A 27,539-nucleotide genomic window follows, 5' to 3' on the forward strand; every position below is an offset into this window, starting at 1 on the left:
TTTCTAGTTAAAAGTTATAATTTCATTTTCGCAACTCCTTGATTTTTATATCCAGCTTCAGCTGTTAAGATGTGTACATATGTTCGGAAGAAATTTAGTTGACAACGAGTTCATTTCAATTCGTAATAGTCCGCATATTGACAACTAGACAAATTAGTAGTTTACAATGGATACCTCAATAAAATGAAATCAGATGAAACAGACACTTTAGTAGCATTAATCTATACAATAATCAGAAGAAAAGTGCAGTTCAATTGCATCGATCTATATCAATACAATATAGGGTATCAGTTACGTTCATCTTTTATTCTTTCAAAATGCTTTGGTATCATCGACATCATCAAGGATGCCCTTCCGGAAGATACATTATTCAGCAGCGACAGGGCCGGATTATGCATAGGGAAAAGTGGGCAACGTACCCAGGGCCCCCGAGGCTCAAGGGGCTCCGTATAATATCGTCTGAATTCACAGTCAGTGTTGTTAATAGTACTATAACCATATCTACGGACAAAGCAGAATGGCTATGGGCCCCTATGTTGGCTGTGCCCTGTGCGAAAAGCGGAGCTGAAGATAATATACAATTTGAAATTACAATTATTTGTTTACATAATGCTCCTGAACTTTCATACGTTTTACTACTTTAGTTCTAAAGCATTTGCCTACAGTCGTTAATCAAGCCTCAAAGCAGGATATTTGTTGTAAAAGTAACCCCCAACAGCCATGTAAAGAAGCATCAGAGGAAAAAACATTGTTTCGTAAATGATCATATTTCCTTCATCACTAATGACATTCCATTGTAGAAAGGTATATACGTAGTCCACCTTAAAAATTTTAAGATTACATATGTACCTGGCTGTACCCTGGGACATGTCATCTGGGAACCAACACATAATACTACCCTGGGACACGTCATCTGGGAAACAACACATAATATTTGAGCTCTTGAGAGCATTGTATATTTACTAATGCAATAGCAGCATAAATGATTGCGTAGTTTCACCAATGCACGAACGGGTTGATTTCATTTCTGTACACGCTTCTCCCTCCCTCTCTCTCTCTCTCTGTCTCTGTCTCTCTCTCTCTCTCAGAAACGAATTAAGAATGCACATAAGTCTTCTCACACGTCAAGAAAAATACAAATTACTCGGGATCCGAAAATGATACATAAAAATACATCTTCAATGGTAGATATATGCTAGCTGTAGTATTTTACAAGAAGTTACAGTTGTTGAAAAGGGGACAGTTTTTCTCGAACACTAACGTTATATTATGCGACTTTGCTAAATAATTTCCTTTTTTTAAAAGAATCTGTAGTATTAAACATTATTTTTGTAACTTGTAAGGAAAACGTAATCATCAAATCGCATATTTTGAAGCAGAATATACAAATTAGTTAGATCCTGAAATTTGTCATTTCAAGAAAATTCACGTTCTTTGGAAATTATGTTGTATGGTACATTATTCAGAATCCACAAAACAAATGATTTGCAAAAGATCTTCAATAACTGTACAATCATCAAAAATACAAAACGACAAGTACCAATTTTATGTTACAATGATTAGGTACAATACTTCTGTGCATGAATTTAAACTGAAAGGCAATTTCAATTTGTGTCCCTGGTAAACTTCTTAGCCCAAACCTTGCGAAATGTTTCCAGTTTTCATCATTTAATTGACACATTAACTGTCTGGACTGTCTTCGTTTATTTTGTTCCTTACCAAATCTTTATATGCATATTTTAAAGTCTTTTTAGCTAACATCACAATGTTTCTGAATTTACATTCACCAGTGTCCAGTGTCTCACTTTGTTAACATAATTTTTAATCTTTCTCTTCCAAACAATTAGACATTGTTTAATTAATTGAACATTAATCAGTGTAATTATTAGGGTCAACCTTTTAACGTAGTCATTCAAAAATTTAACAATGATACTACATTTTCAAAGAAATGTTTGGCACATGCTATTACATTTGACTGTCATTTTGCGCAGAAATGAAAGCGATTAATTTAATTTTTAAGACTATCCTGAGGAGGCTTCCTTTTCCATGTTGCTAAGGCATGCATAGCATCTTGACAGAATCTGTTACTAATACAATTACCAATCGCACTTACTTTTGTCTCACCTAAGTTTAATATCTGGAATTTTGTAATCATATTCTACCAAAATCAATCATTTGCAATACGACGTTTTATCCAAGTGATCTTCATGTATTAAATAAAAGAATGAGCATGAACCATGGCTTGTCCACCAGCTGTAGATTAAACTATAAGTGTACTTAATTTTACCCTTTCAGTTTTACCACATCAAATAAGTTTTAAAACTATTTTGTTAACTCATTTTCTTCATATGATGGAGGATTAAGCAATACTGAAAACAAATGATTAACTTTAGGGAAAATCAATTATTTGATCAACGTTTTCTTTCCCCATAATGAACACATTTTACTCATCCATGAACTCAGAAGTATTTTTGCTTTTAATAACTTCTTTGCATAATTTAACCCTTAATTTGTCTTATAAATTCAAAAAAAAAATATATTCCTAAAAGTAGAAAACATGAAGTCATACATGTTATTAAATTTCAGGGCATATATTTAGTTCTATAAAAGAAACTTGCTACTTTCTATCAAGATAGCCTGAGATTTGATTATATTACAATGTATACTAGAGATTGATGCACACTCCGTAAGAGTTTAATAGGCAGATCTAAACGACTGTTGAAAGCCACCCAATAAAGAAAGTGCATCAGGATAATGACCTTGTTTAAATTTTCTACCATGATAAAGCATTATATGTATGATCGTCTTAAGATCAATGAAGAGAAGTTCCGTTTCTGTAATAAATACAGGGCTAATGGTTCTCCCTGAAGACATCCTCTCTCTAAATTAAAGACTGGGACAAGGAACCTTTGCTGATCACACAACAACGTTTGGACTTATCTTGTTGCAGAATATCAAAGTTTTATTAAAATTCCTTAATGATATTTCAAATCAAGTTATTGAAAGAAGGGCTGACCAATTTGTTTCATGAAGGTAGTTCACAAGATTATATTAAATACAATGGCACTTGCCAATAAATATTTTACTTTATAAAAAACCGATCATCCAGAATGAATTTCTTCATATTTTATTACTGTAATTACTCTACTCAAGATTAAGAACATATTCTTATTCATTTGTGGGTAGGGGTGTTACGTGTTCCAGTTCGGCTTGTTTTAAAATGACTTGTGCTGTAATCATTGTCTCATTTTGTTATTAAATGTTGTGTGTAAGTGTAACATGTAATCTATGGCATTTCTTTATCTTGTTTTTACATTGCCTGTGAATATTTAATTGCAATTGGTTCGGTTCTAATTTTCTTGTTAAGAGTTTCGTAAAAGAGCTGATGATTACATGTTATCTTTACTTGTAGTGAATCATTTTTATCACCTTCAAGAGAATACACCTGAAGCGTATTTACAATACAATGTATTAAACTGCATTTGAATATTAATGTGCTATAACATGTTTGCATTGAATTTCGAAAAACCATGACATCAAGATACTATAGAAAACGATAGGATTAAAGTTGCAACCTTAATTAAAGTTGCAATCTTAACAACGGATTAATCTGTGATAAACATCAAAACATGTCCTCTGAGATCGGTAAATCATCTAATCGGCCTTGTTTTATAATGCTGGGCTGTCTCCACGTAAATAAACTCGCATCAGGATTGACTACTTATATATATATATATATATATATATATATATATATATATATATATATATATATATATATATATATATATATATATATATATATATATATATATGATAATAGATGAATTAGCAAAACTAACAATATCTTGTCTCAGATTCACGATTATAGCCATTTTGACTATATAAAGCGACAAAGACGATTCATGGCATTGTATTGTTTGGATGCAAAATTCAAAAATAGTTTTAAACTAAAAGCAACATAAGCATTGTTTCTAGATGTATGACTAAGAACACACTGTAAATACTATTCTGTCTCTCAGTATTTTTCGGTTTCAGCATTAATGTGTGTATTTATTGCATGGATTTATTTAGGTTAAATATTTTAGCCCATTGGAAATTATCTCCCCCATTTTCGAAGCAAGACCTGTACAGACCCCTTACATCCACTGATACATTTGAATCTAGTCAAATATAATTTAATATTCCAGTAGAATTGCAGCACAGGTGTAATGTCAAATGACACATATTTGATCATACCTTAATCAATTGAGACAAGTGATAAAAACTTTTCGTAAAGTCAAAACACACATGACACATAGACCAGTACTCAGATAGCCAAATTAAAATTACAGTATAGTAGTGTAAAGATTTACAATGTCTACTTGGGTGATGAAAATCCCAGTATAAAGGATCCTAAGCTTAACCTTGCATTAGTGTGTTCGATATAGACATATAACTTCCAACCTCCACAGAACAACGAATGATTTCTAATAAAGAACAATAATTACGCAAAACATTCATGTGCGCATATAGATATTAGGGATTGGAATATTAGTCTTGTGTTTTCGTCTAAGAAGTAATAGTCTCTATTCCAGCTTGTCTAAATCCCGTATTAAAGAGATATTTCAAGTAGAAGCTTACCAGCTTTATCATTTGTTTTTCTTTTCAGTAAATGAAACAATAGTAACAATAATAAAAGCATTATAATGACCCATTTGTATGGACAAGATCACCACCATCTCCTTCACAATATTATCCCTGTTATTTCTGTCTATTAGAAACACTTTACAGCTAGTTGGTATCTTATTTTACACTATACTTTAAACAATGCCGTCTCAAGCAGCAAATGGCATAAATAACTGACTAACTGTCCCATTGTAATTAATGTCAAATCACTATAGTTGCATTAATTAACATTTTTTACAGTTATAATTAGTATATGCTCATTATTGTCTCTGTTAACTATACATTTCAGAATTGTGCAGTATTTTACGATACTGAGCACCTTAATATTGCAACCACGTGCAAAACACGTGTACCTAAAAATAGTATAGTGTACTATGACCTACTCTGTGAACAAACCATGTACACTCACGTAGAAGACAATTTAGGTTATAATTTATTAAATCTGTGGATGAACTAAAGCAGCTGTTTATTATATTCGAAAGTAGAGATGATAAAGTGAACAGTGCGGACAAGTTGACTGAGTCACAAATGAAACTTTCAGAGGAGCAAACGAATGAAAGTGATATTCGCAATGTCCACAACAAACGTGAGAGACTCAGCATTGACAATACCATTCCGATCATTTAAACAGTTATGTAAGAGATATGTTCATAACATTTCGTGACTAGAAAGGTTCAGACTATGGGGCATTTAAAAATAGCATAGAAAAGCATACTGAGGGCAAGTGATATTGCATAGATATCCTAGACGTACTATTTTATAAGTCAAACTACTAAATCCGTGGGGAAAATGCAAACGAAGGTTTCGGTGGAAGGTAAGGGACTCAGATCCAATAATCCAAGACGACGAAGAATTCTTTTTCCTCTGGCTGAATGGACTCTCACACATCAGCTGCTGTGCAATTTTCCGCGTTAACCTTGTTGATACAATGTTTCGAATTCAGGCTAGCGATAGACGCCTTACATAATATTGATGTTGTTCCTACAAAGAGCATGCAAGTGACAATATATAAACATGTCTTCTTTAGCTGGTAATAAGAATGGCAAAAACTATACCTACCTTTTCGCATCTTGAATTTCCTCAAAATGTACTTTCTTACTTCTGCAAATCCGAATTATATGAACTATGTCATGGGTTCTAAAATTGAATTTCATGGTACGAAATTGTACTGTAATTTGGATTACATTTCCAACTGCAATAAAATTTTCTTTACTGCACTAAAAATGAAACGAACGTGATATTCCATGGCGTCTTTTTAATAATTACAATTGAAAGAGCTCATGTTTTCCCAACATTATTATTCCAAACATCCAATGACAGAACAGAAAGACACATGCAGCTGAGTCACGACTTGTCCCTCCCAGTTAAAAACACAGATACGTGTACCTTTGTGTGGAATTGACACAGCTAAGAAATCCAGTCCATAATCAGCGGAATTGAGTAGGGTCGACAAACAGTCTGAAAATCCATTCATTCCAAACTAACTGGAAAAGCTACTGCAATGCGCATTCATTCACAATATGACTCTAAATTTCAACTTGAACTCGACCAAAACGACAATTCTTTTTTAAACTGATATCGAGCACGCGATTAAGTTCAAAGTTTGCTGGGCGGTGCTATATGCGCATTAATAGTGTTACTGTGTATTGATGAATATACAGTTGTGTATTTATTTTGGAATACAGCATAAATTAAATTACTTTTGTTTGTTATAGTGTATTTTTTTCACAATTAAGTCTTGGGTAGAATAAGAAAAGGAGTATATAATAAAACGGTTACTGCATTGGTATAGGAAAATATGAACTCGTTTTCTCTGATGAATACTTGAATTCCATAGGTCGCGCAGCCTTTATCCGACCAAAAACTCGTTCATATTTTCTAATACAACTGCAGTAATCTATAATTATTAAACTAACGGCAACTGAATAAGCTGAGTAACTTTAAGAAATCACATACTCAGTACGGCTACTACTGATATTATCCGGTTACAGGGTGAACTCAGACAGATTAATACCATTTCTACGCAGTCTGAGTCCATGTGTGCTGGGGATGATTCGTTCCTGATTATATTGTAATACAGATCTTCCTAATATTGTGAACTGGCACCGGAAAAAAAAATTCTTTAACATAAAATTCACTTTTGAAATCTGTGATTTTGAGCATCTATAATTGCTGTTTGTTTCCAACTCGTTTTATGTATAAACAATTAACATGCGTCTCACTGTTTTTAAATATTTACAGCACCGAAGCTTAGAATATCACCAATGTATAATATCCAGATTCCCACAGACATGTATGCCAACTTTCAGTGCGCATGTCTCCCTGGATATACCGAGTATTGTCAGAACTATACACTATCCTGGTCTCTGATTGGTCGATCTGACAGAACGTTTCAGAACATTTCCAGTGGGAATCAGCTGATTGGAGATCCACAGCTCTACAACATCACCCAAGTGGGATCAGACATCAATATGTCCATACTGGGTGAGTCAAGCTGTGACACTGAGATTTGCACCTTATTTGCTAAATTTATAGTGCCTCGTATTATATACGATCTGATCGAAGATGCGGTAAATTTAAAAATCACACAATCAAGAGAAGAAATAAAGAAAAAATAACCTAACTCTAAGTCAGTGTAAATCAACCATAACACCAATCGCATTTTGCTTTCTTTCCTGTCAAGGGTCCTCTTAAGTATAGGCAAGACTGTACGCGTGCTTTTTTGTATTTTTATATCTTCCTGTGTCTTTGACAATCGTAATTGCTATCATCATCATTATCGTTGTCTTCTTTTGTCTCTTCATGTTGATAGTTTCTCATATATAATCTTATATCATCATGATGCTTTATTAAACCGTCTGAGTCTTTTACGAGTTTTCATTTAACTGATCAAGTTGGCTTATCAAATTCACAGATGCAGATTTGTTGTATTTATATGTAATTTATGGACGACATCTAGCATATATATATATATATATATATATATATATATATATATATATATATATATATATATATATATATATATATATATATATATATATATATATATATATATATATATACATATATATACATATATATACATATATATATACATACATATATATATATATATATATATATATATATATATATATATATATATATATATATATATATATATATATAAACATATTTGTATAGATATTTTACATGATATTGTATGCTTCAAAATTTCAGCTGCCGATGACAACAAGACGGAAGGTGACTTTATCTGCAGTTTGAAGGATGATTATGGCAATGAGCTAGCCTCGACATCTGTTCCAGTTACAGTCTCACGTAAAAATTTTCGAAACACACGTTTTAACAGTTCATAGTCAGACATGGCATTCATTACGCGTCGACGAAAAGTAATTAAAACTAAATATGCGATATTTTCGCTCACTAATATGAACGTAATAGCATCGTGCCTTTTTGCCAAATATGTTCCATTGCATTTGTATTTCATAGGATTCATGGTTGGTACAATGTATCAAGTACTATAACAATTGCTGCAGAATGACATTGAAATATTTTACTCTTCTAACATAAAGATCTAAACCCAAAATAAACAAGAAAAAAAAGGAACATTGCATATCGTTTGTCCTTATCGAACGGGAAGCACCCGACTCACTCGTCATGTACTTAAGCCATTTAAAACATTTGTTGTTTCCACCACCTCCATCGCCACCGAAAACCTACCTAAACTTCAAAATGTGTTTATATTGCACACACTTCAATGCTTATTTAATATACAGTCATTGATTTACCCTTGTGTAGTTGTCCAAGATGTATCAGGGGTATAATGTACGAGGAAATGCCATTATATTCAAATGCGTGGCTGATTTCTATCTTTCAGACGTCACTTTGGGAGCACTCGCCGCAACAAATGCTTACCCAACCAGTGTGAGGTTACTTTGTGCTGTTGGTGGAACGGTGGGAAGCAGACGATATATGTCATTCCACACTATAATCTGGAGTCACAGAAGAGATGGTGTGGAAACAACGATCTCTAGAAATGGACACCTCGCTGAAGCATTGGATCCGCAAAAATACACCGTGTTATTCGATGCCAGCAGTCACTTCGTAATACTTGATATTTCAGGTAAGTATACGTGCTTATAATGTTGTGATAATTTATGTTTGTGTATGTGTTTTATATGTCCATTTTAACAGAAGCTATTTCTGAATCTTCACAGGCAACTGTACATAAATGACGGAATGCTGACATGATGGAACGCGTACACGATAAGTAATGATATAGTTCACAGTCTGGTATTTAATTCGTACAAAAGAAATGATGATACAATCTGGTTTAATGGTTCCTGTTTCGCAAATTAAGGCCCATTTTCCATGGAAGATGAAAATTATTTGATTCTAACTTGCATGCAAATCAAGAGTAAACTTCAAAACTTGTTCAGACTTTGTAGCACACTAGCTCTCATGGCAGAGAAAATGGGAATGCCTCGAGTAAGTCATTAATCAAGGCCATGCGAGCATGTGCACTATAGGCGTAGCAACTGGGAATCGAAACCAGGATCGTCAAAATGGAAAGCAAGTGCTTTATGTTACATCTGCTTAGGCTATGAAATAATAATTTACACCTTGTTATAGATCTGAGACCGGAAGATAACGGTGAATACATCTGTCGGCTAGATAACAGCAAAACAGGCAATGTGATCAGAGAAAAGCAGGTTGAAATAACAGGGAAAGGTACCGCTTTGCTTCTGCAAGTTAATCAGATTGCACATAACTTAAGAAAACGTCAAGATTCAAATATTTAGAGAACAATAGTTTATGCCTAATGGTATTTCTTATAAATGTCTTTTTTTAAATAATTACCAATATAGAGCCACAATATTAACCTATGTGCATATAAACGAATATGTGTACGTTGATAGTTTAAGTCTGCGTACACAAACGCACACATGTATAAATGCATGCGTGTGAATGCCTGTAAATCTATCTACTGATGCAGCGATATATTTGTTTGTCAGTATTTGTCTCAAATATTCGGATAAATATCTCGAAGTGAAGTTGATAGTAAAGTACATATGAATGGTTATTTTTTCATTTAACATAAAAAAAAAAATGAACAGACACAAGAATATAATTAGTCTTCATGCAACCCTGATGTAAGCAATGTTTGATTTGCTTTAATTTTAGAAAATAGATATAAGTGGCAAAGGAAAAAGAGGAACATAACACACTCATTCCTCGTGTGTTTTGTATACTTATTCATTTCAGATACACGTAGATTCAAGATTGCTGTCTAAAGACATGTTTCTCAATATAGGATCTCTGTAATTACCTTCGAGTGTCACGCTACCTGGACCAAAGGGCACCTGCTTGAGAAATATATAACCAACTAGCTGTCAGAATAGTTATATTTATTCGTGGGCGAAAACAAGAGACAATTCAACATGATATCAACTATGTGTGACAGCAGTCATATTTCTTTGTCTGTGTACTGTGCTGATTGTTTTTGTTTAAATCATAATATGCAAATTAATTTTGGAAACTAAAATGATGACGTCACATGACTGGTTTTCTCTTTCATTGCACTGAGACTCGCCCTTTCGTTCTTTCTTATCGCTGGGATAATATCAACTGTATTTCTCATTCTTGCTAGATTTAACTCACTCAACATAAGTTTTTATAAACGTTTTAAATCATATCCAGGTTATCAAGTATGAAATGGTGATTTTCCTTTTCGGTATAATCTCAAAAGAACAATTTATTAAACGCCAACTCTGCTAATTTGACAGTCAAACGTTGATACATTACAGCAAGCAATGCCCTGCTGGCCACTCTTATCGCCAGTTAGGTGCGAACGTTATGTCATAACATTTAAGTTGAAAACTTCTCACCTGGCTTGTCGGACAGGTTCTAATACAATAATGATTCCATTATATACTGTTACGACTCTATGGACTTAAACTAACTGACCTTTGATTAGCGATCACTTGCATTATGGAAAAGCGGATCCTCCCCTGATCGCAAAGACGCAAAGCCATTGTTTCAGCACTGTGATATTCAGCATATAAGCTATCTTTTGTAATCACAATTCAGGTACGTTTGAGACATAACAACGAATGAAATGCATCGTTGCCTAACCAATCCATGATTTAACGATACAACATTATGACGACTCGAATACACTGACTCAAATAAAGTCACTATTACATGTACTTATTAAAATATGATAGCTGACCCCTACCTAGCTATGATAGCTGACCCCTACCTAGCTATGATAGATGACCACTACCTAGCTTCATTTAAGATCAAAACCTTTGTTTTATCAGATATGTTCACCTTCATATCTCTCTCTCTCTCTCTCTCTCTCTCTCTCTCTCTCTCTCTCTCTCTCGATGGTGTTACGGTTACGAAGAGAATCGACAGACTGACGGACGGAAAAACAGTCATTGGGACACGACCAATCACAATATATACACAAATGCTCGTAACGAGTGAATAGAAGCGACAGATCAACAGTGAGGCAGACACATATCAATTCATGCAGTCCGAATAGGGGTGGAGGAAAAGACAAAAAGAAAGTACACGTATCAGAGAGCGAAATAATAAAACATTGCTAGGCTTCAAAATAGCCTAAATGTTGAGTCTGAGTTTACGTTCATTTAGTTTGGGTGTCCGTTTTTTTGTACATGTTAAGCAGGACTGGCGCCCAAAGGTCGAAAATAGCGTTGAAATATCAGCTTAGCCAATGGCTTAATTGTAAACCACAAGTATCTTCCCAAATCGAAATACGATTGTATTGATTTAGAATACAACGCATGGAAACGCCTTGCCTTGGATAAATGTCAAGCAATATTGACCTGTTTCAGTTTTTCTAATTGGTTTATTCAAAATGGTTCTATTTTAAAGTCTTAAAAGGTTTACAAATTTCAATATGTCAATCTTGTATGCTTAAGATATTTTATACAACCGTATCTTATCGGTATCCGTTCAGAAACGACTTCTATAAATAGACATAAAAGCTAAAGGGGCTCATTTACTTGCTAAAAATATTGAAAGGGAGCTCTATTTCCTTTACAAAATTTTGATAAATTATGTTTGCTTTGGGAACTGAATGCCTGTATCAACGATAAGACATGGACACAGCGGTATTTGCATGTCCTAGCGAAAGAAATCATATTGACGTTTTGCATCGAATCGAATCATAGACCAGACCCTCGATTCAGGACAGCTAAAGTATTACACAGGGCTGATAAGTTTCATTTACCTGTAGTATTTACAGGTATGACATTAGACAGGTAGATCTCATTCCTTGAGAATGTGTTTGTAAAGTTGGTTGAGGTCTTAGTTTGCCACGCGCCTACCCATCAAAGAGAGGCCAGTGAGGCAAACAAGAATTCGGGATAGTTCTTCAGTAAGTAAATACTTGATTTAATCTCTCATGTTCATTGTCTTGCTCTTTAATCGAAAGAAAAGAATCTTAAATCTTTTGTAAGACTAAATTTAAAAGAAAATAATAAGAATGTAATTATATATTGCTAATTCATGTCTTAATGAAGAAAAAATATTCATGATTATATAATTAAAGATTTTGACATCAATTTTGCCATAAAATACAGCCATAAGATGATATCACGAGGGGCAAAGTATTTACTGTGCGCCATTGACCACTGGTCATTTTGTGTCATCATCAAGAAATATATTTATATAGAATGAAACTGATTGCTACTGATCAAAGGTGAATATGACCCTTTGTATAGGCTATGGAAGAAAAGGACAAGTACTATATTGTCTGTTCATGATCGATGTTGCCAGCATGAACTGACTTCAGAAGTACATTACGCATTATATTCTAACATTCGTTCTGGGGTTCTTGCACCTTATCGCCCGTATAAAGATTATTGTTAAAAATCACTCAAATGAAAGAACCTCAAACCGATTTTAAACTCAACTTAGGTCCGAAATACAATTCTTTCGTTTTCATCAACCTACCTTATCAGCATCATCATCATCATCATCATTTCTTCTTCTTCTTCTTCTTCTTCTTCTTCTTCTTTCTTCTTTTTCTTCTTTTTCTTCTTCTTCTTCTTTTTCTTCTTCTCTTCCTCCGCATTCTACTTCTTCCACCTTTCTAACTAACGCCGACATTTTCATCGTATTTCGATAGATTTATGAGTTTCGTAAATGTCACGGTTTTGGCATCACAAACATGGCAGAAATGTTTGAATCGCTTTACAACAGGTTTAAAGAGCATTGTTCCAGGCTCGTTTGTCGAATTAATTTTCCCAAATATGTTTGATTAGATGAATGAATATATATCATTATTACATATTACTATCTCCAAATGTGTTTCTAACCTTCCAGTCACTGACTGTTAACACCTTTATCAAAGAAAGATAATGCGAGAAACTTTTGCCGTTAATATAGTGTTATTTACGCTAAGGGTTCTTCTTTTCAGAGACAAACATGAAAATATACAGAATAATATTTAGAGTGAACTATCTTGAACGAAGCTGTTGGAGAAAAAGAAGAAAACAGTTGATTCCGAATTTAAAATATTTAAGTAAAGCGATAAAGAAAGTCATTATTTTGTTGTATATATATATATATATATATATATATATATATATATATATATATATATATATATATATGTGTGTGTGTGTGTGTGTGTGTGTGTGTGTGTGTGTGTTTGTGTGTGTATGACAAAGTAATTAGGTTCATATGCATGTCGGTTAAAAAACAAATTTGTGAATTCAACAGGATATGGATTATGTTCAGCCTTAATATCGCGCGCTTTCATATCATCATCATTGATGCTCTTCGTGTAGATGAATATTATACTAAGAAGTGTAATGTATCAGCCTAATGAGAAATGATGGTGATGACGTGAGAAATTCGTCAAAACTTCCCAGCTATTCCAAAATAATCGTAACAATTATTATTTACAGATTTTACAAGTATGAACTTAATAAAAGCTTTTTCGATATATTTTTATTTCAAAGTGCAATATTTCCAGGAGTTGAAAATATAATATTACACACTAGATACTAGGACATACGAAATTGTGATAATTTTTATTTTATGTATAAATCTTGTGCGTATCAGAGGTTAGCTTTACAGAAATAGATCACCATTAAAGAGAAGCAATCGGCAAGCGGTGTATTCTTATTTTTTTTTTAAAACGAATACCTTATGAAGGAAACATTCGAGTCATTCCATACCTTAGGACATGATGTTATACAAAACAACTCATTCTTGGCCATGACGCATTTCTTTCTAAGGATAAATTTTCTGAAAACATGTTACCTCAATATACAGAAAATCAGACAGCTTGACGTATACAAACTGAATAAATTGTCTAGCTCTTTACTCCATTCTTTTATATATAAAATATGTGCTCTGACACACAATTGACCAATGACTTTTCAGGAAAGACAGGCAAATTATGCCACATTTTTGTTACGGGTGTTATACAGGAAGTAAGAACATATTTGAACTAATCAAGCAAACAACAGAGTATGGTTCATTTCAATCAGAAGAAGAATAAAACAGAAAAACAGCTTAAACTTCGAACATTATTTCATGTATACCAACATAACATATAAAACTACGAAAGTTAACATTTTGTGATTTGATTCGTTTATAAGTCTTCTATTATTGAAAGTTGCCATGCAAACTGTGCACTATACAACAGTGTCCAAATATTTTCCCTTTCTTTTTCAAACATCCTACATTTGTCTTGTTTGAGTTCCATCTCTTTTTAAATTTTCTTCAAAGTTTTTCCACGTTTTCCCACTGGTAAGGATGTTTCAATCAAACTGAATTATGTTCTCTTGCGAAATCCATATTTCGTGTTTTTGAGCTGGCCATTTGAAGGTATCATCCAGCTTACCCGACTTAGTTAAAACAATTCCCTATCTTTCTCATCGATTTCTACAACATTTGCAACACATCATTTCTTCTTATAAATTCCAGCTACCTATTCATTTTCCTTCACATTACAAAGTTCATTCGTTGTGGGTATGTCAAACTTTGCCTTTCAACGGTGGCTCCTTTGCCTATTGTTTAATTTCTCGTGCATTAACCTGATTTTGTTCAGCATATTTCTTTGGATGTTCTAGGTAATCCGTTTCTCTAGATTATGCACACGGTACTCACGTTGTGATGGTGATACACCAGTTAGGCTGTCGGAGCTATAATAACTCAAAATACGATCGTAGAGTTACATAATAATGTTGTTCCCGGAACGGCACAAACTGGAGGGCGTTCAGATATTACCTTTTATGCATCATCTTAGTCACTGTGTTTATACATAAAGTATTTAACTTTACTTCTTGGTTCTACGGCGCACAGTCTCGATGCAAATAAATCATCAGCATTATAAACTGACTTCTTCCTTTGCTTGACATCAGCATCTGCACACATTTTTACGCTTGCCCTCAAACCAGCGCATAGCCCTTCCACTTGGCCTTTCACGAAGCAGTTCCGTCGGGCTAACATACCAAATACTTCCCTACGCAGTGATACAAATTTGGAAAATCGTTTTGTTTCTGTACTGACTCGTGGATAAGTTGGTCATGTAATGTGTAGTTTGGTGCAATTTGAAACATTTCGTTACGTAGGTTAATATAACAGGTGGTATGTTTCAATAAATTTACATTGTTTTACTAACAAAATAAAATGTTCGAAGTAAAAACAAATTAAATTTTTTCTGATGTGTTTATTGAAGGGTTACATTATTTGTGGTTACATATCTCTACAAGCCTTTCCTTTGAAACAGTCTGTTATGTAGGTTAGGTTGTTATGTGACAATCTAAATATCAATAAAATGAACCTATTTACAAATACTTCAGGCAAATATTTTATATTTTGACACAAATTATTACTAGTACAAATATTTACTATTTTCGGAAAATCTTTTACCCGAACAATAATCTGAAAATGATTATCATTTATAAATATTCAAAAATTGTTAAGGTGGTTAGACTCACAAAAGCGAAATTTTTAAAATAATGAGGAAAACGTAATCTTTATAGTAGAGAATCAAATTTTAAAATTTCTTGAGATTTGATACTCACAACATTGCAGCAAGTGGAAAATCGTTGATCCTATGCCAGAATGAAATGTGTGGAGATGTGCTAAATGCAATGCTGCTTGCAAGCCACATATCAGTAATAGTAGAATTATGTTACAATTGTGCAGGAATCTGAAAATATACCGGATATTTTCATGTTATCTGATGTCATCTTCAACTATTCAAACGAATTATATAAGATAACAAGAAAATGTAATTTAATTTATAAATTGTATTCTACTGTGTCATGATAATTGTTACGATTATTTTGGATGGACATTTTCCTCGGATTGAAATTTTATAAAATCCTACAGATGATAGTACTTTCAGCAATATAATGTTTCTCAGATGTAGAGATTGAACAAGGTTTCGAAAACAGTTCGTCTTTAAATTGCGTATCTCATATTATTATTTAGTCTTTATAAAATAGACGAGGAACGACTCACTGTAAAATATGTTGATATAATATTGCATATGATTACTAAAGAAAGTTATTTGATGAATAATTTGGTACTGAGGCTAGCCAAGGAGTAAAATGCAACGTACAAGTTGAATTTCACCCCTTTAAAATATACACATTAATAGTTATTCAACAAAAAATCTTTTTAAACATAAATGTCAACATGGAGCGAGTGAATGATATAGACTGGAACAACTAAGTTTCGATAGCATAAGGAAGAGCAAACTTATCCCATTACCCTGACACAGTATTCAAGCAAAATGAAATTTTTCCGGAAATGTTCTAAATTTTCATTTTAATTGAAAATACATCTAAGGATTTTTCGTACGTATACAATATATTTGACGCATTAATAACATTCTGATTAATTCAAATCCAGATTTTAATAATTCTGCCATCGGTTTACTAGGAAAATGAATGTAATGACGGAAAGGTTTTTAGTTATTTAGGCTTTTTCCCTGATGTCTTCATCCACTATTTTGATAACAATCATGGGACATTCTTTAGCAATCCAGACTTTAATAAACTATTGCGATGACAACCATGAGGCTGTTATTAGCAATCCAGACTTTAATAAACTATTGCGATGACAACCATGAGGCTGTTATTAGCAATCCAGACATTAATGTACTATTGCCATAGCAATCATATATCTTTCTTTACTAATGCCAGAACAATCATATATCTTTTTTTAGCAATCCAGACTTTAATACACAATTGGGATAACAATAATATGGGTTTCTTTAACAAGAAAGACTTTAAATAAATTATTGTCATAACAATCATATGTCTTTCTTTAACAATCCAGACTTTAATACACAATTGGGATAACAATAATATGGGTTTCTTTAACAAGAAAGACTTTAAATAAATTATTGTCATAACAATCATATGTCTTTCTTTAACAATCCAGACTTTAATACACAATTGGGATAACAATAATATGGGTTTCTTTAACAAGCCAGGCTTTAAATACATTATTGTCATAACAGTCATATGTCTTTCTTTAACAATCCAGACTTTAATACACAATTGGGATAACAATAATATGGGTTTCTTTAACAAGAAAGACTTTAAATAAATTATTGTCATAACAATCATATGTCTTTCTTTAACAATCCAGACTTTAATACACAATTGGGATAACAATAATATGGGTTTCTTTAACAAGCCAGGCTTTAAATACATTATTGTCATAACAGTCATATGTCTTTCTTTAACAATCCAGACTTTAATACACAATTGGGATAACAATAATATGGGTTTCTTTAACAAGCCAGACTTTAAATACATTATTGTCATAGCAATCATATGTCTTTCTTTAACAATCCAGACTTTAATACACAATTGGGATAACAATAATATGGGTTTCTTTAACAAGCCAGGCTTTAAATACATTATTGTCATAACAGTCATATGTCTTTCTTTAACATTCCAGACTTTAATACACAATTGGGATAACAATAATATGGGTTTCTTTAACAAGAAAGACTTTAAATAAATTATTGTCATAACAATCATATGTCTTTCTTTAACAATCCAGACTTTAATACACAATTGGGATAACAATAATATGGGTTTCTTTAACAAGCCAGGCTTTAAATACATTATTGTCATAACAGTCATATGTCTTTCTTTAACAATCCAGACTTTAATACACAATTGGGATAACAATAATATGGGTTTCTTTAACAAGCCAGACTTTAAATACATTATTGTCATAACAGTCATATGTCTTTCTTTAACATTCCAGACTTTAATACACAATTGGGATAACAATAATATGGGTTTCTTTAACAAGCCAGGCTTTAAATACATTATTGTCATAACAGTCATATGTCTTTCTTTAACAATCCAGACTTTAATACACAATTGGGATAACAATAATATGGGTTTCTTTAACAAGCCAGGCTTTAAATACATTATTGTCATAACAGTCATATGTCTTTCTTTAGCAATCCAGACTTGAATATGCTAAGTGAGAACAATACTAGGTTTTCCTTTATAAACCCAGACTTTAATACAGTATTAATTATTTAAAGATTAAGACAATACAAAATATTTTCCCTTTCACACCACTCAATAACAATCCAGACGTTTTTCTCAAATGTACGGACAAATATATATAGATACATTGAGAATAATATTTAATCAGTGGTTCATGGAATTTTAATGCCCCAAAACATTTTGAAAGATAATTAGCCCACAAAAATTTATTTTGTGTAAATTATGCATGTAAAAGACTGACTAGCTGCTGCAGTCTTCTTAAGTCATATATTCTGGAAGCATTATTTATCTATGCAAAGATACAACTATATTTTTTCTTTATCAGCTACATTTGATATGCGCAGAAGGAAATCGTACAATTTTCTATGTTGAAAAAATACCCATAAACAAAGAGTCGGTGGTGTTGTTGTTGTTTTGTTATTTTTTTGTATAGATATACATTTCATCAGCGAGTGGAATATAATTTTAGGAACAAAAATTCAAAGACTACCACAATGGACATTGAAAAATAAGTATGATATGAAAATCATACATACGCAGATACATATGTACAAATCAGACCAATATTTAATTTATGCATATGTACAAATCAGACCAATATTTAATTTATGCATACGTACAAATCAGACAAATATTTAATTTATGCATACGTACAAATCAGACAAATATTTAATTTATGCATATGTACAAATCAGCCCAATATTTAATTTATGCATATGTACAAATCAGCATAAGAGTTAATTTTATACATACGTACAAATACCAAGTAATTAATTATTTTAACGAATTTCTATTTCGAGCAACGGTTAAACATTTCACTCTACCATCTTCGCTTTGAAAGAATATCACATCATATTTGCAAACAAAAAATTTCAGTGACTGCATTTGCATGTAATTGTCCAGATATTAAAATAAGTGCCTAACTTTCTTTTTTACATTGTATAGACATTAAAACGCGTGCTTTAACTGTCGTTTGTACATTTCACGGACATTAACACACGTGCTCTAACTTTCTTTGGTACGAACAATTTTGCAGGTGTCATTAAAACGTATGCTGTAGCTTTCCTTCGTACAAAACATATATCAAGCAGCGTGTACCTAGCTTCATGCACTTCCGAAATAAGACTTTTCTGTCTACTATGTTGATATTTCCTTCTTCTCAACGGAACTTTTCGTCCGGTCATGTATTATTATTATCTAGTGACAACACAGTTGCGGCAGATCAGTGGAAAGAAAGCGTAAATATATGGTCTAAGGAAGAAGGTAACTTTCCAATCTTTTGGATTATGCTGTCACATTTTACATTAACTGTCGCTGCATGTGTCTGAAGTTGCACCTCATTTTTGTTTAACCCCAGTCGATTTGTAACTAATGCCTTATTACCTATCTCCCGCATGTCCACGTTGTTAGATTCTAATAGGTGCGTGTACTCCTTGTGGTGCGTCATCCCACGTTAGGTTTATTGAGTACATGTATCAGTGTGTGTGTGTGTGTGTGTGTGTGTGTGTGTGTGTGTGTGTGTGTGTGCATCGAAAACAATTACAAACAGAGACAAATAAGACAAAATAAACTCAAAAGAAAGCTTTGACTTGACAAAATTTTACATTACTCTGTATGTAATTTCAGTATTGTTCTGACACTTTAGATGTCGCACCTAACCGGTTTGAAAGCCAATGAAATACAGGCCTTAGAAACACAATGCATGTGGGAAATGACGGTCTTATCCCCTGCACTTCATCTCCGAAAGGACACACGCCTGCTCATTCATACACACACACACACACACACACACACACACACACACACACACACACATGCACACGCAAACACACACACACACACAAATACAAATTCTACTTGATACTACTATCACATATATTCGTTCGTCCTTGGAACAAGTGAGTTGCAGTTGCTCGTCACCGCCATCACTTTCCTCAACACAGGACTCTTATACAATACACTACATACGCTCTTACTAAAACACCACAGACACCCAAGGCACGCAAATGTTAACCGCGTTGATTAAACGATTAGCGTGTTAAACTAACGACAGAAATGGTGCAAGTTCAAATCCTATCAACGGATCAGCCTGGGAAGCCTGGTGTATCAGTTAACTGGTATTAGGGAATAACAATGTAAAAAATCGATAGTGTTCTCACGAGCCGGATTCACAAAGAAAACTCAAAGATGTTTTGGACTAAAATCCCTAGCTAAACTTAGTTATCATTTATTGTGAAAATTAGTCGAATTATTGTTGGCGAACGTGCCAACTACTACTTTGAGATACAGAATTGTCATACCAAGCCGTGACCATGTGTCCATGTGTGCATGGATACGATCTCCATGACTATTTCGGAGGGAGTCATTGCAATCAAAGAATAATAATACTCAACGAACCATTGCATTAGAAAATAATTGTTTTTCGCTCAAACGCAATTGTTGTTTTCGTACCTGATACATTAAAAATAATTTTACAAAAGCTTCATGACCTGATAAAGTAAAATAATTTTATAAAAACTTCTTTACAGACTTAGACAAACGTGTATTGTTATAAAAATGCTTAAAGTGAACCAACTCAATCATTTTCAGGGACTCTCTAGAATACGAGTACCAACAGAAGCAGATTTACTTGCGTTTTTAGGAATCGTGGACGAACCACGACCTTTTGTGAAACAACTTCCCCAATATGAACCACAGCCAGTTGCAAGGCAACCTGTGAAACAGCTCAAAAGATTCGCGCAAAAACGTGGAATAAGGATATCAAGAGGCGCAAGAAGACTTAGTTGCGCTATTAGGACTTCTGCCGTATGATCCGAATCTGACCGTGAGACTGTTTCGCACAGCAGCAGTGCAACTCCATATCAAAATTTCTTTTACAAGAAGGCGACCTGAAATTATACGCGTGGATGCTGATGAAAAACCCTCCGTCGTATCGTACATAATATCGTCACTAAGGTTTTCGTGTAAGTTCACGTCTTGGAGTTTTAGTTATTTCGGAATATGTCTGTGTGGATCACGCGGGACCCATACAGTTTTCTCACAATTGACTTAACTAGCTTTAGGGAAGGGGGTTATCGTGTAGGTTTGTAAAAATAAATCTAATGACCATGTGATGTTATAAAATGACACAAGTTTTAGAGACATGCTGCTGTCGTTATATAACTCTGATCAAATCTGCGATTGAACGCTTGCCAGATCAGATTGCAGGACGCAGACGTAATGGCAGACGACCACAAGAACGAAGCTTCACGTGCGTCCATTGACCAATTTTGATTTGCTCGCGATGATAAAATCAGTCAAGCACTTCCAACGCGTCTTTATATGGGAAAACTTAGGTTCTCTCAGGCGATGATTGGCTGCACTTGGGACCCGGCATTGTCAACTTTGGTTCGTCAACAGGACTTGGAACTCATTGATTCGCAAATCATATCCCAATTCTGTTTCTGCTCCGGAGACATCCAAATATCGTTTGTATTTTGACTCTTACCGGGTTGTACCATCACATGAAGTTATTGATTATTTAACCCTGTGCACCCAAAGACGAGAGTTGAAGTAATGCGCGTACTCGAGCGTTCACCAACAGCACCAGTAACTGTCGACCTGCTTTGTCACTTAGAAGCTACACCTGTGATATGCAAAACGTATATTGACTTGTACGGACGCGCAAGGGCAGAACGTCACACGGCACTGATGCTGATCTGACAAGATTTGGTACCAATGCGGGTTTAATCGAGTTAAACAAACGTCCAACATGAATAACGACGAGTTGTTGTGAAACCGCAAGAGGCCGCCACGACACGCCAGCGGAAATCACTGAGAACGATGGAATCAGAGACTCAGGCGTGTAAATTGTTTTTATCAAAGACTTCTTTGATGTTACCAATGCTGGTATGAAACAATAAAACCCGTGCCGGTGCTATCAGCCCTACTCTCACCAAACCGCATTAGGCGTTTGTGTTTACGATTTATAATTATATACGCGTTATGGAACCTGAACAGCGTCACGATTACTATGTTGTAAAATTTACTGATGGGGTATTTGACGGCATACAATGGATGCTAACATCGACAGGAACTTTGTTCGACTTGCCGAAAAATATCTGCTTTAGAGCAATGTTACCAGGCGCGCATATTCGCTCAAATATTCGCCAGATAGATATTTTCTATGATGGCATAGCATTAAAAGTGAAGAAAGACAATTGGTTAGAAATGCATGTACGTGTTTCAGCCTGTACAACATTTGTACCACGCAATAACATTATTAATAACAGAACTGTGGTGAACCAAAGTTGTTGTCGCAATGCAGTCATCAACAGTTCCGAGATGAAATCACCGTCATACTCAAACATACAAGCTTACGTGTAGCGGACGTAGACTCCGCTACCACTGTTAGTCAAGGTATTGCTGGAATTTCAACTACCACAACCATTATACACCATACACACACCAGTTTATTCTTAGAGCTATTTTGATTTCATGCAGTGTAGCGAGCGGCGATCGTAAACTACTTTCGTTACGACGGCATCAACGAGAACTCGTTTAATCAGAATTTTTTGCGGTAGCGCAATTACCAAGCTATAGTCATTAGCTCTCGAAGATAAAACCATTACTACAAACGAGTTTTAAACGGCGTTGGCAGAAATGTAGAAACAGGAATCTGATTTGCAGGAGTAAAACGTAAATAGTTGGAAAATTAGATCTCGCTGAGGATCCGCGGTGTTTTCTCTCGCGTGAGGCGCACACTGGGATGAAATTAAAACGTCGCAATCTATACAGGGCTTGACACAAAAGATAGTATGTATTTATTTACTGGGAGATCACATAATTCGTTTTCACCTAAGTGGCGCGCTGCGCTAGCGTCCACATAGATACATTCAATTCACTCATGAGTGTAAAATGGGTAAAGTTATGGAGCATAGAAGGTGGTGACCCAGATCAGTAATGGAAATCTCAAACACCTATTTTCATACTAAATGAAGAATTGTTACTCGAAAGTTTGAAGTTCCACACCAAATGCCCTGATTCTTAACGGTTTTTGGCCTTATCACTGACACTTTCGGTAAGCTCAGCCCATTTTAATGTAGAGAAATTTTGATTTTCAACGCACTATTACAAATCTTTGAAGTTCAAAGCGTAAAAAGGCCACAGTTTTGTGAATTTTCGTATGGTCAAGTTCAGCGGTATTTTCAATGCTGTGGAACTTAGTTGATACATTACCATGCCAGCGCAAGGACAACAGCAGATACGTCTGTTAGTATGTAATTACATTTCGTGAGAAAATGTCGCCGACGTACATATGAAAGAAAACACTTCTACCGTCTCCGCAATTTTCGACAACTTTAATTTGAAGTAACCCATTGCAGTCCAATCGGCATTTCTAGAGAACTACTCGAGAACGCATGTCAACGAGACGATCTCTGATTGGCCAAAAAATAACGGTTGTGACGTCATCATACCAATTCAATTATGATTTATCACCTGTTTTCTGAAAATTATGTGCTTTATAATATATTTCCATGACATGCGCTGTATGAAAGTTGGTGGGAATCGGACGTGACACCTACATATTTCGAATGCACGTTTGTAACATTTGTCTTGTACAAGGTAATTTCACACCTTGTGAAATATATGCTACTTTCTTCGTTTTGGCGTGATTTTATATTTATTGTTGTCTTGTTTGTACATGTTTTCTTGAGTGTACGCCTTAGATAATGGGACCTGCGTGTATCGATAGCGTCGAATCTAGTTTACAATTTTTGCACTGTGTGCTTTGGGTGTGTCATTTGTAGAGAACATTCCATGCACACTGGCAAAATATGTTGGAGCACATGGAACCGTGCTAATGGTGTTCGAACCTCTGTATACTAGTCAACACTATAAGACTACCAAATTATTTGATCCTAATGGTGCCCATTCCTGGACGTAAATACTCATATATATAGCTATGTAATATATCTTGTATGTCCATCCCTGCGATTGTCTGTCTTCCTGTTTATCTGTACTTATATGTCTCTTTAGACAACTAACATGCCTATCTGTCTATCTATCTATCTATCTATCTATCTATCTATCTATCTATCTATCTATCTATCTATCTATCTATCTATCCAACCATCCGTCCATCCGTATGTGTGTCTATCTATGTGTCTGTGTGTGCATGTATATGTATCAGTGGTTCATGAATTGTATATATCCACCTTTTTCATTGTCTGTATGTTTGTTTCCCTGCCAGTCTGCTTACTTCTCTGTAATGTCTATATTTCAACTACCGTTTTGTTGGCCTGTATTTCTTTCTTTGTTGTTTTTTTATACGTAAAAATGGATAAAACGATATATCAGGTATTGCGTTGTGTGTAATATTTTACGTCCCATATCATAGAACTATTATATAACGGTTTATGGGGGTGGAGTCTCTAGTGTATCGTTGCATCCGAAGTTAACTCCATATATTATACAGATCCGAGATACAAAAATCCAATTATCTACAACGCTGGTGTCATTTAAATTTTAAACGACTTGGACGTGTCAGTTGCTAACATTACGATTCTTAACGTGCCTTGCTTTCTCTTTTCATTGTTCTTTCTTTTAGTGATATAACCACTTTAGAACCGCCTCATTTACGTGGTACTGTTTTTAACTTGTAAACGTCATCAGACACAAACAAAAAGTTTCAAGATCTCTGATATATCTGTGTTCATACATGCATATCTACATACATGCATACATACATACATACATACATACATACATACATACATATATACCTACATACATACCTACCTACATACCTACCTACCTAGCTACCTACCTACTTACCTACATACATACATACATACATGCGAGGTACATCATCACTATAACGACTAAAATTTGCTGAATACCGTATCAATCTAAGGAATGAAATTGTCGGAGTACATTATCAATGTAAGGACGAATGTTTCTGGAGTGCGTCATTACCCTAAGGACTAATATATGTTTGCATAGCTTACAAGTCAAACCCAACTGCAGACAGCACAAAAGTATATCTACAGTCGGCAGATCTGGGCCTATGTTGGGCATTAGGAGTAATCAATTGAACAAACAACATAAACCCTGATTTGTCATGTCAGCGCATTATGTGACGGCAGATCAGGGTCTATATGATTTGTAGCTAGACTTGACTTATAACCTAGTATAGACGGTATATTTTTTAGAGGATATCGGTGAAAATCTTACACAAAGAAATACATGGAAGATTCTAAAATATTTCAATATGCAGATTCAGTACGTGCGACCATTGTGTGAAAATATGTAGCATGATAGCGAAAGTCAAACAATCTGTTTTAAACTATAGCGTACTCCTGTCAAACTCATTAACAAATAAGGTCTTTAAATTTAAAATGTGCATGTAACCGATCTGTAATTTGAACAAATTTAATGATCAACGAGAGATAATCGGTAGATTAACGACACGTGCTTTGTCTTCCCTTGAGCATAGACACGAAATGACCCCCTACCCATCCCTCCGCAACTCTTTTGTGATATAAGACAAAATTGAACATATTTGTAGAAAACAAAGAAATTCGTTTAAGGAAGCAGTGGTATAAATTAAGAACGTTACAAACATTTTGGAAAATGTTGGATTTTAATTTTACTGAACAAATGGACAAATATCAATATGTATTCTTTTTTAAAAAATAAAAGAGAAGGAGAATACATACACCCATTTTGCGAGGGTTTCGAAAGAAAACAGACTATATACGCATATTTTCTTTGGCCCCAGTTCTTTATCAAATTTCTTACTGCACGTTTAAGATAACGTTTTCAATTAATTTACGAACTTTATACGAATATACTCTAAATTTGCTTACTCATTGCCTGACAGGGCAAAAATCAGGGCTTATCGAGGGATTGATGGTTTCCATTATATTTCAAGTACATTCTTCACAGTCGGGAGTGGAATTAACTTAGAACAAAACAAATGGATTTGCAATGTAAAATTTTATCGACATACACTTGATTTAGACAAGAATCGTCCCCTGCAGTGATACATTTCAGTTATACTTATTACCCTCTATTATTTGGCGAGGAAGTTTTCAGTGGATTATTTTGCTGAGTGAAAGTTGTATCAGTATTCACAAAAAGCCGTTCTGAATTTGACTCTTATATTATGTTCCATAAAATGTGACTTAAATAATCATTCAATATTCTTCAGTGTTGGATAGGAAAACGCCACCATCGAGATCTTAATGCCTCGTCAAACCATTGGCAAAACATGGCTTTTGACCCGGAATGTTCTATCTTTCATCACGTGACTGTTGCCACATATCACATGATTTTATACTGAAATCACTTGAGGGTTTTGCGTCTTCCAAACGGTCAAAATAGGCAATACTTTTAACACACGTAGACACTAAAGCATGCAACGGTTGAAATCAGTATGCTGCAGAGAGCACGTTCTGGCTTTGCTATAGACTCAGAAATGGTAGTTCTGAGGCCAGAAAGTAGTTTCTGTATTAGTGTTTCTTTTATTTGGTATATCTTGAGTTTATGTTGCAATTCATGTTTTCATTATTACGCTGATATGTTAAGAGGACAAATGCTTTACCTTACTCCATCAATAGACTACATTTAACTGTAGAGTGATAGTTTCAGATACATATTTTTGGAGTATATGATTTCTCCTGGGATTCTATTAATTGTGTCTGGTGAAATTTGATTTTGATAAACCAGTGTCCTGTTTGTTGTTTCCTATGTCTTCCCGTGTTTGTGCGCAAAATGGACACCAGTAATTGTGAGAAAAGAAGAGAGCCTGAGAGACATTCTTTAGTTGGTGTGCTACAGACATCTGTTAGATGTGGACATTGGTCAAGTATCTAATTCGTTTGATTTTTAACACATGGCTGTAAAACGGATCATGAAATCTGTTATGACAAAAGTGTGACACGTGAAGCCATCATGCGTAAGTCAGTTTGTCGCACCACTGAGTAAAGTGATCGCTGAATACATACATACATACATGCTATACATACATACATGCATACATATCTATATTGTGTTTAAATTTTGTCCATGACTGTAGATTATAACGGTACTTTACAAACAATATATGATATAGCTAAATTTTTCCCTTGAGTGTAGATTCTACATTAAAGTAATGCTCATTTGTAATCAACATGTTTACTTGGATTTGAGTTCATGGCTTTAGTATTGACCTTGGGAATTTGTATGTTCTATCCGATCTGGGCCATGTTGTTTTCCTAAAATCTGAGTAAACGTACCTGGCCATGTTACGAATTTGACCAACGTTTCCATTGGAAATGACCGTCCAGGGCATTATGTTGTTGTCAT

The 27,539-nt window shown here is 34.3% G+C and overlaps 2 protein-coding genes across 5 annotated transcripts in view; both read left to right on the forward strand.

The window, feature by feature from the left end:
- Positions 1-10,227, forward strand: part of LOC149776185 (uncharacterized) — a 54,291-nt gene extending 44,064 nt beyond the window's left edge. For 3 of the 4 annotated variants that reach the window (XM_089942495.1, XM_089942493.1, XM_089942496.1), the window contains exons 7-11: positions 6,910-7,152; positions 7,891-7,989; positions 8,549-8,794; positions 9,304-9,402; positions 9,937-10,227. In XM_089942495.1, the coding sequence (XP_089798621.1) occupies positions 6,910-7,152; positions 7,891-7,989; positions 8,549-8,794; positions 9,304-9,402; positions 9,937-9,965 (716 nt within the window). In that variant the 3' untranslated portion in view covers positions 9,966-10,227. The remainder of the gene's footprint in view (positions 1-6,909; positions 7,153-7,890; positions 7,990-8,548; positions 8,795-9,303; positions 9,403-9,936) is intronic. The other variant, XM_089942494.1, reaches the window with a different exon arrangement.
- A 1,665-nt stretch (positions 10,228-11,892) lies between these two features.
- Positions 11,893-27,539, forward strand: part of LOC149776186 (calcitonin gene-related peptide type 1 receptor-like) — a 46,042-nt gene continuing 30,395 nt past the window's right edge. The window contains exon 1 of the mRNA XM_089942498.1: positions 11,893-12,079. The gene's annotated coding sequence lies outside the window, so the exon portion shown is untranslated. The remainder of the gene's footprint in view (positions 12,080-27,539) is intronic.

Source organism: Sinohyriopsis cumingii, chromosome 18 (assembly GCF_028554795.1).
Source record: "Sinohyriopsis cumingii isolate HCF-2022 chromosome 18, ASM2855479v2, whole genome shotgun sequence".
Lineage (NCBI taxonomy): Eukaryota > Metazoa > Mollusca > Bivalvia > Unionida > Unionidae > Sinohyriopsis > Sinohyriopsis cumingii.